The following is a 14877-nucleotide window of genomic DNA, read 5'->3' as shown; positions in this document are numbered from 1 at the left end:
ATAAATGCACGGAATAAAATAGTAAATTCAATTACAAAGCGGGATGTTCCGGTGAGGGCGGGGATTTGAATCCCGTGGGGATTAAATTCCACGGGTGTGAAAAGTGAAAAGTGAAATATGTATTCTGTAGTTTTAATTTACTTTTCTTTTTCTTTTTTTTTCTTCTGCGCGGGATCACGTCGTTCACGGATCTCCGTGGAGGACAGGCCACTGTGGAACGACTAGGAAAGACCGGTGAGCGATGGACGTGGATTTCCACGCGGGATTTTCTCTTAAGAGGTCTCCTCTTCTTCCTCTTCTTCTTCTTCATCCTCTTCTTCTGCTGCTGATGATGATTCTTAGTGTCACATGTTACAAAAAGAGACACAAAAGGAAAAAATCTGCTTTTAACCGGTCCACTGACATGGTCTATTTTTCCACGCGGAGGCACGGCGGGCTACCCGGCGGAGGCGTGGGGGACCCCGTGTTGAGGGCCGTGGGGGAGAGGGATGCATAACAAATCACCGCGTGGAAAATAAAGCTGCGCGTTCAAATAAAGCAGAGATCATTGTCATAATAATCGTAAAATCAATCCCAAATAATCAATACATCGGTTAGAAAATTGGAACCTTTGCATGAAAACATCGATCCGTTATCGATATGGATCATTTATTTTTAACATTTATTTATTCGTTCCATCTTCATCCTCTTCAATGAAGGAGCGATACTTTTTAATTTAAATATCATATATTTTTATATAAATAAATGGTGAAAAAAAATCAAATAAACCAATTGTGGTGTAAAAATATTCTAAGAACACAAAAATATCAAAAGGCCCATTTCTTTTTATCTCACCGAGAACAGTTAAGAGGTTAAATATTATCACTTTAAAAAAAAAAGTTTAACATTTTCCTCTTTTTAAATCAAATCATATCATAATTCACTATTCTTAAATTCTATTTTCTTCAAGTTGTTTCCGGGGTTCAATCGGTGCCGGATTTCAAAATAAAAGCTTTTTATGTTTCCACAAAAAACAGGCTTTTTTTTTAATTTTTTTTATTTATTTACTGCGGTTTCAGTCTGACTGATGTTTGTTATTGTAGCTGACGACTAAATCGATAAATACATTTAGTCGAACAGGGAAGGGGGGGAGTAAAACAAACATTTGATTCCGATAATTTAACAGGGGGGGTGTATGTGTGTGTGTGTGTGTGTGTGTGTGTGTCTGTCTGTCTGTGTGTGTGTGTGTGTGGGTGGGTGGGGTGCTCAGATGTCAGGGGGAAGATCGCAGGCTCTAAATGCAGGTTACAGATGCTGAATATAAATCATAATAATAGATCCGGGACGTGGAACAGCGACCCCACGCCAAGTCCAATAAGCCGCTCGTCAATTAGATCCACGGGTGAAACCATCATGTCTGGGGATCCCCCCCCCCCAACCCCTGCACCCCCACCCCCAAAAAGAAAAAATAAACTTGATTGCAGCGGCTGCAGGTTCGCAACGCCAGTTGAACTGAACTCAACCCCCCTCTAGCCCCCCTACACACACACACACACACACACACACACACACACACACACACGCACTGATTCTTCTCAAACAAGCCCCTGTTGAAAACTGACTTGGGAAAAAAAAATCAAAGGCAAAATATATATCGCAAAGTGTATATATAACAAATTAAAGTGTCGCTTTTTAAGAGAAACTGGATCTAAAATAATAATGAATAATCATTAACGTTACATTCACATGAAAAGTAACTAAGTACTTCTACTCCATTTAAGCTCTTCCTACTTTACCTTGCACTTCCTCCGTGCTGCAATTTATTTCACAAACGTATAAATTAACATATATTACTATGTTGTTTTAATACTTTTCACATCGCTTGGTTTTAAATTACTTATTATTAATATAATGTATATTAGTAGTGGTATATTATTCATTATAGTAGAACATATTATATTAGTAGTAGTAATTTTTTTTGTTTTTGTTCCTCTGAAATGCAAAAAAAAACAAAAAACAAAAAACAAAGTAAAACTCGCAGGTAACAGTGTTGTTAAATACCTCATCATTATTTTCACTTCTAATAACTTTACATTTTGCTGATTATACTTTTATAATTTGACTTGAACCACTTTATTTGTTACGACTTCAGTGCCATTTTGAAAGCAGAGTACTTCATTCGCTGCAGCAATAATGCGAGTACTCTTTTGAGGTACCACAAATGTAATAAACTTAAAAACTTTTTTTAATGGGATTTAAAAAAAGCAAAAAAATAAATGATAATAATAAAATAAAAAAAAATCCTACATTTTTGCCCCACGGATTGCCCAGCTGTCAATCACCCCCCCCCCCCCGACCCATCCCACGCCACTTTTCTATTTGACAGCGATTTGTGTGCGTGTGTGCGTGCGTGTGGAGGGGGCGTGGTTGCTATAAAAAAAAAAAAAAAAAAAAAAAAAAAACAGAGAAGTTGCTTGACTTACGTCATGGGAGTGTCATCCGCCTTTCTCATCTGTGTAGGAGAGCAAATATAGTTTTATGACTTTTTTTTTTTTAAATGTGTAATTAGAAATATTTGAATCACGTGCACGTGTTTCACGGAGGGGGTGGGAGTGGGGGGGGGGGTGCAAAAAAAAAAAAAAGGCATGTCGTCACGGTGAGAGATGCGCGGAGCGTCTGGCCTGCAGATAAATCCTCACATCTTGACATTTATCAGCCAAAGATGTCACTCAGACATGCTGTATTTTGCAAGAATTCACCCCTGCAGATCAATTAACGGGATCCACGTGGACGCGCACCTCCCCCTGCCTGCTCTTCATCTTGAGTCAATAAGAGACCCTCCCGTTGGCCAAAACAATTAAAACAAATATTTTCAGAGGAAAAGAAAAAAAAAAGTACACGGTGTGACGTCAAACGTGTAAAAAAAAAAAAAAAAAATGAAGTCCCGGCGGACGCCGTGGACGGATCCACTCGTGAAATGAACGCTGTGAGTCGATATTACCGTGTAATGAGCGTGTTGCCAAGGATAATATTGATGGAATAGAGGCCGGAGCCTGAAAAATACAGTTTAATTCGACAAATGCACACTTATTAAACAATATTTATATAATAACGATATATACTATAATTATTGCAGTGTCTTAATCCATGGAGGAAACGGCGCATGGAAGAGAAGAAGCATATAAATTCATATTTTTTATGCATGAATATAGAAATGTTATTGTATTTTTTTTTTAAATTAAACTTTTAATAAATGAGGAATTAGAAATAAATTATAGTAGCGTGAAAATGAATTAGCCGTTCACGGCAGTGGGAGCGAATACCCGTCCACGGCTTCCCGTGGGCCTCTTGCTTTCCCGTACGCGCTTCCGTGTCTTCGTGGGCGGATAAATGACATCATGGGAATAAATCCACGCAAAGGCCTCTCTGCGTGGATTTTTTATTTTTTTTAAATTTCAGCTCCGTGCAAGAAAATTAAAAATAAGAAGGGGGAGCAGGAGGGGGGGCAGGAGAGAAGTGCCGATCTTACTTACCCCCCTTTTTTTACCCCCCTTCACCCCCCCTTCCACCGCCGGACGCTCCAAATCCATCATTACACAGTTTTTTTACACGAGTGATGCGTTCACGGACACGGGGTCCGGTGGGACACATGGCGAGGGGGCCCACGACGCACACACGTCTGTCATAGAGGCACGGTTCGGTGCGAGGTGCGTGTGTGTGTGTGTGTGTGCAAGTGTGTGTGGACGGGTAAAAATGATAGGCCTGTACGCGTTTGTGTGGTTGGACTATTTTTAACAAAACACGATAATTACTTGTTGAAACAAGCGTTTCTAAAATCAATAATATCATAAATATCACTAACCTCATGTCGTATTGGAAGGGAATATATTTATAAATAAAATTTTACCACTGTCATAATCTGCTGTTTTTGTTGTTGGCATGTAATAACCTGGTAATAGTAGCATAATAAAACTAATAACCAATGACGATAAAAAATGAGCTTGTCACTTCCTTGTAACTCTGACGTTTAAAAAAACAACCAAGCAAAACAGGATTCAAGCAGGAGATCCGGTGTGAAATTGTGAAAACAAATAACACGCAGTTATTACTAATTCCACGTATCGATGAATTTGGTGACGCCACGAATAAGATAAACACGGCGGCGTCTAAAGTCTCCTTCCCGGGCTCGGCGTTTGAAAGACGCGTCCCCTTTTGAACCCGAGTAGAAGAATATTTAAAGAAAAATGATAATAAATGAAACAGGAGCGGATGACCTGCCCCCGCACCCTCCCGCACCCTCCCGCAACCCCTATGGTAAACATTATCTTTGACACATTAGTGGCCCGGGAGTGGCGGCAGCGTGGGGTGGTGCAGGTGGAGGTGGGGTGAGGGTACATAAGGAGTGACTAAAATAAAGATAATAATCAAAGATATATATATTCAAAAAAAAAACTACAACTATGTCGCCTCGAAATCCCGCTCCAGTCCCGCGGTGTTTCGGGCAAAACGCGTTCATTTTGGCTGTTTGGCTGATTTGCGTGGAAGTGGAGGGGGCCGATATAAAAATGCAGGCGATGTGGCGTGTTTTCCCTCCACGCAACACACACACACACACACACACACACACACACACACACACACACACACACACACACACACACATACACACAACCGCGGAAACCATGCGTGCGCTTCAGCCCCGCAACAACAACTTCCCTTGCTGGCTGCAGGGTCACACACACACACACACACACACACACACACACACACACACACACATACATAACTGAGATGGATGGTGCCGCGGGGGTTAGAGGGTCCGGGTGGGGGTCACGCACCGTGGAACCGAAAGAGACAGAAGGCGAGGGTGGGCGCAAAAAAGACCCGGCGTGGAATCTTTTCCCGCTTGCGTGGGAAAGCGCCACTTTTTGTGAGACTGCACGTAAAGACGCCGGAAGTGCGACTTAAAAAATAATGCATGGCTGCTGTGACGCGTGGGTTAAGCGCGTGGAACTGAACGCGTCACCCACGAAGTTTCACCCCGATATGTGATTATCGAGTGAAAAAGCTGCAGGTGACAGATCAAACCGTTTGTTTTAGAAATGAAGATAAAATTCATGATTTATCTAAATGTTTAATAATTTTAATTCATCATTACGATTTAATTTGATTTTATCTCATTTAATTTAATTTGAGTATATTTTATTTTGGCTCGGCTGTAAATGTAAGACACATGAGAAATAAAACTTTCGAATAAGACATTGTTCATTTCCCCCTTTGCCTGATGATGATGATGCTGATGATGAATGCATGTGCGTGTGTGTGTGTGTGTGTGTGTGTGTGTGTGTGTGTGTACAGGGAGCAAAAACTGGATAATTTTTCTATATATTTTTTTTAATTTCCAGTAAAATCGTGATTATTTATTTAAATTAGATCCGGATCATTTTAGCTTTACAGGTCGATAATTGAAAGATAATCAATCGATGAATCGATCAGTTAATCAATCAAACGTGTTAGTTCGTGCATCTTCCCTCGATCGGGATTGATCATTTCCGTGGTAAATCCGTGGGATGGTGGGGACGTCAATTTCCACGCACTCACCCGATTCCACTCACCTTCTCCGTGACCCCACGGTTGTGTGTGTGTGTGTGTGTGTGTGTGTGTGTGTGTGTGTGTGTGTGTGTGTGTGTGTGTGTCCGGCGTGGCTTTTCCACGGCGCAAGGCGAGCAGAGAGAGGACCTGGAGGAGGAGGGTGGAGGAAGACGAGGAGGAGAGGAAGGAGGGTGGGGTGGGTGAGGGGGGGGGTCCGTGGATTTGTCATGGCAGAATTTTTCCACCAATAGCAGCGCGGAGCCGCGTCGTTCAGCCAATCAGAGCGCAGGACGCGCTGGAAGTCCAGCCTCCCGGGGTTTCCGACAGATTGAAATGTAGGCTTGTCTCCACGGCCGTCAGGAAACACACCGAGAATTCCGCTCGTCTCGTTCCTGATCACGCAAGAACTCTTTTTTTCTTCCTCCGTGGAAGGTGTGTGTGTGGGTGCGTGGGTGGGTGGGAGGGGGGGGGAGGGTTGCAATCGGACGGCGGACACGCTGGACGCGGAGAAGGACCCACGCAGGAGGCGCGACGCGGACACCGTGTTCTTCATCTGCGGCTTTAACACGATGGGTGAGTGGATTCGCTTCTACTTTTCCCCCGATTCTTCCACATCCACTCGTTGCGTGGGGATGCGGAAAGCTCCACCGCCCTCCCACCCCACGCATGTTGTTTTTTTGGACGGTAACCGGTTGGAAAGAAAAACACGGACGGATTATTCCCCCCATCAGCTGGGCTCGGATTTTTTTTCTCCCACCCTTTTTCCTTTCTTTCCCCCTTTTTTCCCTCTCCCCCCTCCCGCTTGATGATTATCCGTGGGAGGTTTCAGGCTGTGTGGACGACAGCAAACACTTTTCTCGGCCACACACACACACATATTCGAGGAAAGACTTGCAACAATGAAATCAAAAGTCAATCCGTGCGTAAAGTCGCGACTTTAACGGATCAGACGTCCGGATCGGAGCCGTGGGTTTTTAACCCACGGGAGAAAAAACTCATTAACACACACACACACCAAAGAAAAATAAATAAAAATATTATAATTTACAGTGTGGGAGTTAAATCTCTGGTTGGGATCCGTTTCGTTTTTTTTTTCACCCCCTAATTTCCTGTTCCTGCCACTGTCTGTGTGTGTGTGTTTGTGTGTGTGTGCGTGTGCGTACTCGACACCAGAGCCAGCCTTCGGGGAGGTGAACCAACTCGGCGGCGTGTTCGTGAACGGCAGGCCGCTCCCCAACGCCATCCGGCTGCGCATCGTGGAACTGGCCCAGCTCGGCATCCGTCCGTGCGACATCAGCCGCCAGCTGCGCGTCTCCCACGGCTGCGTGTCCAAAATCCTGGCGCGCTACAACGAGACCGGCTCCATCCTGCCGGGCGCCATCGGCGGCAGCAAGCCGCGCGTCACCACGCCCACCGTGGTCAAGCACATACGGACGTACAAGCAGAGAGACCCGGGGATTTTTGCGTGGGAGATCCGGGACCGGCTGCTCGCCGACGGCGTGTGCGACAAGTTCAACCTGCCGTCCGTGAGCTCCATCAGCCGCATCCTGCGCAACAAGATCGGCAACCTGGCGCAACAGGGCCAGTACGAGGCCGCCAAGCAACCGCACGCACACGCACATCCGCCACCGCAGGCCACGCTGCCCTACAACCACCTGTACTCCTACCCGACGTCCAAAGTGCCTACGCCCCCCGGCGTGCCCGCCCTCCCCGGACACATGGCCATGCACAGGATATGGCCCTCGTCGCACTCCGTCACGGACATCCTGGGGATCCGCTCCATCACGGAGCAGCAGAGTAAGCGAGCGACACGATGAGCGTGCGTGTGTGTGTATGTTTGCATTCTCACTGACGCCACTTGCTTTTAATTGGCATCTGATAAAGTAACTGTTGGTGCGTCATGTACGTGCAGGCCTCTCTGGTGTGTGTGTGTGCGTATTCTCAGTTACTCCGCTTTTTTTTAATTGGCCTCCTAAATGTAAGTATTGGAGCGTCATGTACGCGCAGAACTCTGTGTGTGTGTGTGTGTGCGCGCGCTTTCTCAGTTATTCCTATTTTTTAAATTGGCCTCCGAAAAGTAACTATTGGTGCGTTATGTACGTGCAGGCCTCTATGATGTGTGTGTGTGCGTGTGTGTGCATTCTTAGTTACTCCACTTCTTTTAACTGGCCTCCGAAAAGTAAGTATTGGAGCGTCATGTAAGCGCAGAACTCTGAGTGTGTGTGTGTGTGTGTGTTTTGCATTCTCAGTGACTCCACTTGTTTTTATTGGCCCCCGAAAAGTAACTATTGGAGCGTCATGTACGCGCAGGCCTCTACGAAGTGTGTGTGTGTGTGTGTGTGTGTGTGTGTGTGGGGGGGGGGGGGGTTAAACGGCGTTTGACCTGCCTGCTGATATTGATTTGAAAAAGGGAAAATGAAACAGATGGTTCTTCCTGCTCCAGTAACGAACACGCCGATGTGGAAGATCGTTGGATGGGATTCGGCGTCAGTTAGAGCCCGAGATTTATTCCCCCAAAAAGAAGGAATAATTCCAAAAACCAAGAGAACACACGCTCTCACTCCCCCCCTGCGTGTTTACGATATATGTGTGTGTGAGTGTGTGTGTGTGTCACCTCCGGTAGGCCCGCCTGACTCCGGTCTGTTTTGGAAACACGCTGAAACAAGATCCGGCGTAAATCAGTGTTACCGGCTGAAACGGGATTTATTTCTGTGTGTGTTTGTGTGTGTGTGTGTTTCTCGCTCTCTGTGCACGAACACGTCCCCGCTCCCTCCGCACTACAAGTTTTAACTCCGATGCGGGAAAAAAGAGAAATAAATTGAACCCAAGAGTCCAATCTGTGGGAAGGAAAAACAACAACAACAACAACCAAACAAATAAACAAACGATGTGTTACGTTCAAAATGACGTCACTAGGTCGTTTCACGCGGACGTGCACGTTGGAGGCTTTTCGTTTCCGACTCTTTTTGAGAGACGAAACTTTAAAACTGAAATGAATCGTATTTTATTCTTTCAAGAAAGGAATAGATTTAACTGTTAAAAAGACCACCATTTAAAACGTGCGGCTGACGTCATGCCAGGCCCTCTGACGTCCAACGTGAACAACATTTTTCTTTTATTCACTTTTCTAAATTAGGTTAAAAGGCTCCACCTGAAGTTCATCGGCTACAAATACAAACGTTGTGTATTATAAACTCGATCAGGGAATCCGTGCATATGAACGGGGCCTAAAGTGTGTGTGTGTTTCTGTGTATACTTGTGTTTGTGTGTGACCCTCCTGAGCCTCTAACATGACGCGTTTCCAATCTAACCACCGTATAATCTCGGATTAAGGTTATCAAGAGGCACATAAATCTATTTAATATATACATTTATTTATAATAGTAATATTAATTATCATTATTTCAACGCATCAGCTTCCGTAGATATATTGTGTCCGGATGGACGCGGAAAGCAATCACACCTCCACCCGTCTCTGACCTCCACCCCTTTCTCTCTTTCTCTTTCTTTCTTCTGCCCCCCCAGTTAGTGACAGTCCATCCTTTCCCAGCGCCAAACTCGAGGAGTGGAGCGCTATAAACAGGACTAATTTCCCAGCAGCCAGCGCTCCGCTCATCAGTGGCGTGGAAAAACCGCATTTAGAACCCGAGGCAAAATACACGCAGGTAAAAAAAATAAATCAATAAATCAATAATTATAATAATAACCCGGTGATATGGGGAGGGGGGGCGAAATAAAACCCGACACGATGTCATCCACGACCCGTCTCTTATTCCTAGAGGAATGGGAAGACCCGCATGTTCGGCCCCGCCGGGTCGCAGGTGCGATTTCCGGCGTTCGTCGCTCCACTTCCGGTTGGCGACGCCGCGTTGCGAGTCCCTACTTGAAAAGGTCAAATTACCTGGATTTATTTTGCAAAAAAAAAAACAAAAGTCAATGAATGAATAGCTAACAAACCTTTCTCACTTTCTGTTCTGGTTGTTTAGATAAAAAAAACAAAAGGTTTTTTTTTCTAAATTCACAATTTGCCTTGTGTTATTTTCATACTCACCTTTTTTATATTTACGGAAAAGAAATCAAACAGACAAAAATATAAATCTTATTTTGTTGCATTTTTTTTATCACTCTCGGCCCAAAACAAGTAATCATAGGGTCATATATTTATTTGTCTCTATAGATTCACATTTGAACGGCTGAATTCAAGTGTGTGCACGCAACTTTGTGTACGTGTGTGTGCACACGCGTTCTGTTCGACGCACAGCTAATCTGAATGTTTTTTTGTCCCGTGTCGGACTAGAATTGCTAATCCGATCATTCAAATAATTTCTTGGGGGCCGTTTTATATAGAGTGAAATTCTGACGTGACATTAAACTGACAAGTTCTAGTACTAAATTAAAGTTATAAGTGAAATAACAAAAAAAAAAACTCGGATAGTCGGTTACCTTCACTTTATCTTTTTCAACTTTTGGCCGAATTTCGTGTTTATCGAAAGAAACCAATGGAAATTCGTGATAATCTCACACGCACACACACACACACGCACACTGAGCGTGCGTGTATCCCTCTTTGACATCGTGAGATTTTCGATTTAACGCCGCGTCACGCTCCCGCGCGTGTTTTACGCGGACGGATTTCACGCTCGTTACGAAGAAGGGAAAAAAACCCCACTAGGACACACACACACACACACACACACACACACACACACACACACACACACACACACACACACACGGGCGGGGAATTTAACGCAGAACCGAAACAGCTCATCAATCAGACAGCGAATTTGCGGGATGAAAAAAAAGGATGTAGAGAGTAAGAGGAGAGAGAGAAGCAGAATGATTTTTTTTTAAAAGTGCACAAGAAAAAAAAAACGTAAACTAAAACGCGAGTGATTTGTGTCACAAAAAGTTTGACCGGAAGTTGCGGAATGTAAACTTCCGGTCGCCGAAGGTCATTATCCCATTACGTCACCGCAACAACACCTGCGGCCATTTTTTTTTCTCTCTTCCCGAATTCGTGATAATGTCACAACGCATTAAAAAGGCGAAAAAAGCGCCCAGGAGACTCTCGACTCTATTTCTTTTCTTTCTTCGTGGAGAAAACCCTTCGCGGGTTCGAGGTGAACGTCTCACCGACGACATATTTATTCATTTATTACTGTGCATTAACGCCATTATTATGAAGAACGGGGTGTTTGACGGATACAGCGTTTTCCAGTCGCCAGAATTGGATTTGCATCTTTAATTGCGTTAAATTGACCGTCAATAAGTAGAAATTTAAGATACTTAAACCATTCATTTTCTAACAATTAAATAATAGATATTTTCCCCCCTTATTTTTTCAAGGGGTTCGATTTTTTTATTTTTCATTTTTTAGTCAATTTAATTTTTTTTTCCCCCCATACAAACATGTGGATCAGCTGGACTTAAGATGGACAATGTTAGTGTTCCCTTTGATGTAAGTTGTTGTAATAGAGAAAGAGAAGGGAACAAAACACAACAAAAAGAGGTTGAATAAGAAGCAGCTGAGCAACGTTTATAAAAGTACCTTGTAAATGGAACTTGAATTTTTTTTTTTATATATTTTGCCAGCTGGGTTAAAATATTCCTACAAATGTGCGCTGTCTTAATAGCGAGCGACGACAGACGGGTGGTGTCGGCGGGTGGAGGCCAAGGGAAAAATACGACGCAGATTGAATAGAAGTCAATAAGGAGACGAGCGCTTTTCGAAAAGCTGCGGCCCCACAGGTGTGCGCTCACCTGAAGCCACAGCGTTTTCTTTTGAAAGGTGTTTCCTGGCACCACGGAATAAGCTGTGTATCTATCTATTTGTTAAGTTTGTAAGCAACGTGTGTGTGTGTGTGCTTTCATTAGCCATTGTTTTATTTGCTGACAATACTTGACATACATGTAATAACTGTAAAAGCGTGTCGTACTGCACACACACAACCGCACACACACACACACACACACACACATCCATTTTCCCCTCCCATCACTTGTCCTCATTTCAGTGCCAATTTTTAATTTTAAATCTTCACTTGCGGTCCAAAAAAAAGACACAATGATGGGAATCCGCCAGTACTTGACATTAAATAGTTCAGGGGAAGGCGTGTGTGTGTTTGTGTGTGTGTGTGTGTGTTTTCATTTGCCTGTGGTCTGTGTACATACAATGTTTGACTTACATGGAAATGTGTGTGTTGCAATTTATCTGCACATACACACATCACTTTCCCCTCCTGCTCCTTATCTTCACTTCAGTGCCAATTTTTAATTTAAATATAATATAAACTTTGCACTTCAAAATAAGACAACTATTTTGCCAGTGATGGGAATCCGCCTATAGTAGATGTGAAATAGTGCAGGGGAACAGTGTGTGTGTGTGTGTGTGTGTGCGTGTGTGTGTGTGTATTTTCATGAGGCCACGTTCTATGTTAATACAATGTTGGACTTACATGCAAAAAATGTGTAAGATTGTGTTGCAATTAATCTGCACACACACACACACACACACACACCACACTAAAATCCATGTTCCCTTCCTGTCCTGTATTGTCACTTTATTGCCAATTTTTTATTTTAAATCTTAACTTGCAATCCAAAAAAAAAAAAAAAAAAAAAAAAAAGACGATTATTTTGCCAGCGATGGGAATGCGCCACTACAGGGGGACGGTATGTGTGTGTGTGTGTCAGTAGTCCGGGACCACCCAGAGACGCACACCGAGGGACACACACCCGGCGTGCTCGCTGAAATGCTTCGGCGGATTCCTCAAGTTAAAGTCCTGACGTCGTGCCAGAGAAGCAAAGCTCCATTCATGCTTTTTCCCGCGAAGCCTCGTCCTCTATCATATTTCCCCCCTTCCTGCCCTTTCACTCTCAATCTCTCATGACATCTGTTTCGTGGCGCCCCCCCATCCCTCCCCCTCCCTCCTCCTCCCTCCCCCTCGCCCCCCCCCCCCCCTCCCGTCGCAGTCAGAGGGAGCGAAGTCCGGCCCTGGCGGGAGAGACGCCCCGCGTCCAAGCCGCCGATCCCGCATCTGGTTTTTATAGGTGTTTAATGTGTTCCAGGGGCATGAGAGCGCATAATTGATCCTTCATACTTTCATCAAAATTGGTTAAAAAAAAATTGAAAAAGAAAAAAAAAAATGTCTATTTTATGTGGCGGCGGTGGAAATCCAAGTTGGGAGATGAAGTCAGAGAGGGCTGTGTTGGGATCCAGCAGATCCCACCGCTTCTTCCTCCCAGAGAGAGAGAGAGAGAGAGAAAGAGAGACTCTGCGTTGGTTTTCCTCGCTGCTGCTGCTTCTTCTTCGCGTTTCATCGCAGCCACTTTTACTCTTTTAACGTCGCCGTTTGACCTTTGGGGTCACGGAAAATTTAGCGTTGAGTTCAAAGAGCGACTGGATAACAGAGAAGAGCGGCGCCTCGAAACATTTGCCCACAAAAACAAAACCTTTGTGACTTTTCTTCATTCGCCCCGACCGAGTCTGTGTATATTGATTTATTTATTGATCAAGTGATCGCCCGATTATCAAATCGGCCACCATCATTGATTAACGGCTTTTAGCCTCACCTCAATGACTGAGCGTCGGAGTACGGCCACAGGGGTTACTGCTGACGCCTTGCTAATATTTAAGAAATCTGTATTTTTTTAAGTAGACAGGGATATCGTGATCATTAAAGCTAGCATTAAAGCATTAAAGCTAGGGAATGCCAGTTTAATTGTCTTCTCCATATCTTTATGATGAGTTTCTTTGGGGGCAAATAAGTGGATATTTGGATAGAGAGATAGACGTCTGAGCTAAAACCAATTTAAAACAATACATAAATTCCAATGATATATAATTCCTCAACGTTGACATAGAGCGTTTCTGGCTCCTGACTTTCTCCCCCTCCGTCTGTCTCCCCAGACGCCGAGTGGCTTGCCCACAGTGAACAGCTATGTCACAGCGCCCAGCATCCCCCCCTACCCGCCTCCCACCCAAGTGTCACCCTACATGGGGTACAGCGCCACCACGTCGGCCTATGTGACCGGACCCACGTGGCAGCCGGCCAGTGGCAGTGCTCGATCTCCCCGCAGCTGTGACCTCGCCGGCCCGCTGGCCTTCAAGGGCGTGAGCGCCGGCCGCGACGCCGTCCACCCGGTCATGGCCTCGGCGCTGTGAGGCCGGCCCCGGAGACTGACGGCAGGAGGAAGAGGAGGAGGCGCCCAGTCTGTCCCCCGTCCCGCTGCCTCTTTTCTATGAAGGACCTGCCCTCCCCCACCCCTTCTCCACCTTCACCCATCCCACCCCCACCTCCTCCTCGGCCGCCTCAGAATTAAACGTCTGAGACCTGCTGTCGGGGGCAGGTGTGCAGGGACGCCACCTCTTCACGCGTCAACGCGAAGCATCGGCGCGGGTTTTTCCCTGCAGCGCAGATGGGGGCGGCAAGGGGAGGGGGGGGGGCGATGTATAACTTCACCAATAAGCAATGACAGAAGAGGGGAACAACTTTGCATTATTGTTTCAGGGTGCTTATTTACTGCTCTCTTTTTTTAAATTTTTTTTTTTATTTTTAAAATAATGTTTGTATGCTTTTTTTTTTTGTCGTTTGTGTTTTGTAAAGGTCTCGAGCATTGTTTCCCCACTTCTCTAAAAAAAAAAAAAGAAAAAAAATGTAGCCCACGAAAGAGCTCTGCCGAGAAGTTCGTGTTTATTTATTAGATTGAGGTACGTTGAATGAAGTGCAATTAGCCTTTAAGACAGCATGGAAAGGGTGGGGATGGGGGTGGGGTGGGTAGGGGTGCGCGCGCGGGGTCGGGGGGTCTCCACGCACGGTCAGAAAAAAAAAAAAATTGGCTTTGGTTCTTTGTCAGAGTTATAGCATTACCAATTGACAAATGTTGCACAATGAAATTGAATGTATCTTATTAAATTGTTTGGCTGTTATTGGTTCTTCATGCCACTTATTTTCTTAATTTTCAAAGACCAGAAGACACACCGGTGCTTGCAACAGGAGATTCTGGAAAAAAAAAAAAATCAGATTAAATTAACTGAGTAAATGACGGTTTCGATAGGAAAGTAATCTAAATATAAGCTGCATCTTTTCCAAGTGCCTGTATGATATTTGTCTAATCCCCCTTTTCCCTCTCTGACCTAGTAAATACAGGTCTGGGCCTCTGACAGCCTGAATATCCTTCTTCTCTTCTTCCTCCTCCTGTCTGTTTTATGTCTCAAGAAAGAATTCAGTATTTCAGTGGTGCGGTGCAACTAGATGTTTTTTTTTTTTTTTTAATATTCCAAAAGTAGAGACTCGTATAAAC

General features: G+C 44.6%; 1 protein-coding gene across 2 annotated transcripts; it reads left to right on the top strand.

Annotated features, from left to right (window-relative positions):
* Positions 1 to 6026: 6026 nt before the first annotated feature.
* pax9 (paired box 9) lies at positions 6027 to 14503 on the top strand. 2 transcript variants are annotated; one of them, XM_086156874.1, is made up of 4 exons: positions 6027 to 6144; positions 6745 to 7368; positions 9097 to 9236; positions 13484 to 14503. In XM_086156874.1, exons 1-4 carry the CDS (start codon positions 6141 to 6143, stop codon positions 13736 to 13738), a joined length of 1023 nt encoding a protein of 340 aa, XP_086013000.1. In that variant the 5' UTR covers positions 6027 to 6140; the 3' UTR covers positions 13739 to 14503. The 2 variants fall into 2 exon arrangements, with proteins under 2 accessions (XP_086013000.1, XP_086013008.1); XM_086156882.1 differs by lacking the exon at positions 9097 to 9236.
* Positions 14504 to 14877: the final 374 nt, after the last annotated feature.

This window comes from Fistularia commersonii, chromosome 1, assembly GCF_037954325.1.
Source record: "Fistularia commersonii isolate RoL2024-O1a breed Wild chromosome 1, RoL_Fcom_v1.0, whole genome shotgun sequence".
NCBI lineage: Eukaryota > Metazoa > Chordata > Actinopteri > Syngnathiformes > Fistulariidae > Fistularia > Fistularia commersonii.
This window is presented reverse-complemented; position numbering and strand designations above follow the sequence as displayed.

What these genes read in the sequence shown, in the direction of transcription:
- pax9 (XM_086156874.1), top strand. An exon ending in CTCCATCACGGAGCAGCAGA is followed by an intron (nt 7,369 to 9,096) that starts GTAAGCGAGCGA and finishes CTGCCCCCCCAG; the next exon opens with TTAGTGACAGTCCATCCTTT. An exon ending in CCGAGGCAAAATACACGCAG is followed by an intron (nt 9,237 to 13,483) that starts GTAAAAAAAATA and finishes CTGTCTCCCCAG; the next exon opens with ACGCCGAGTGGCTTGCCCAC.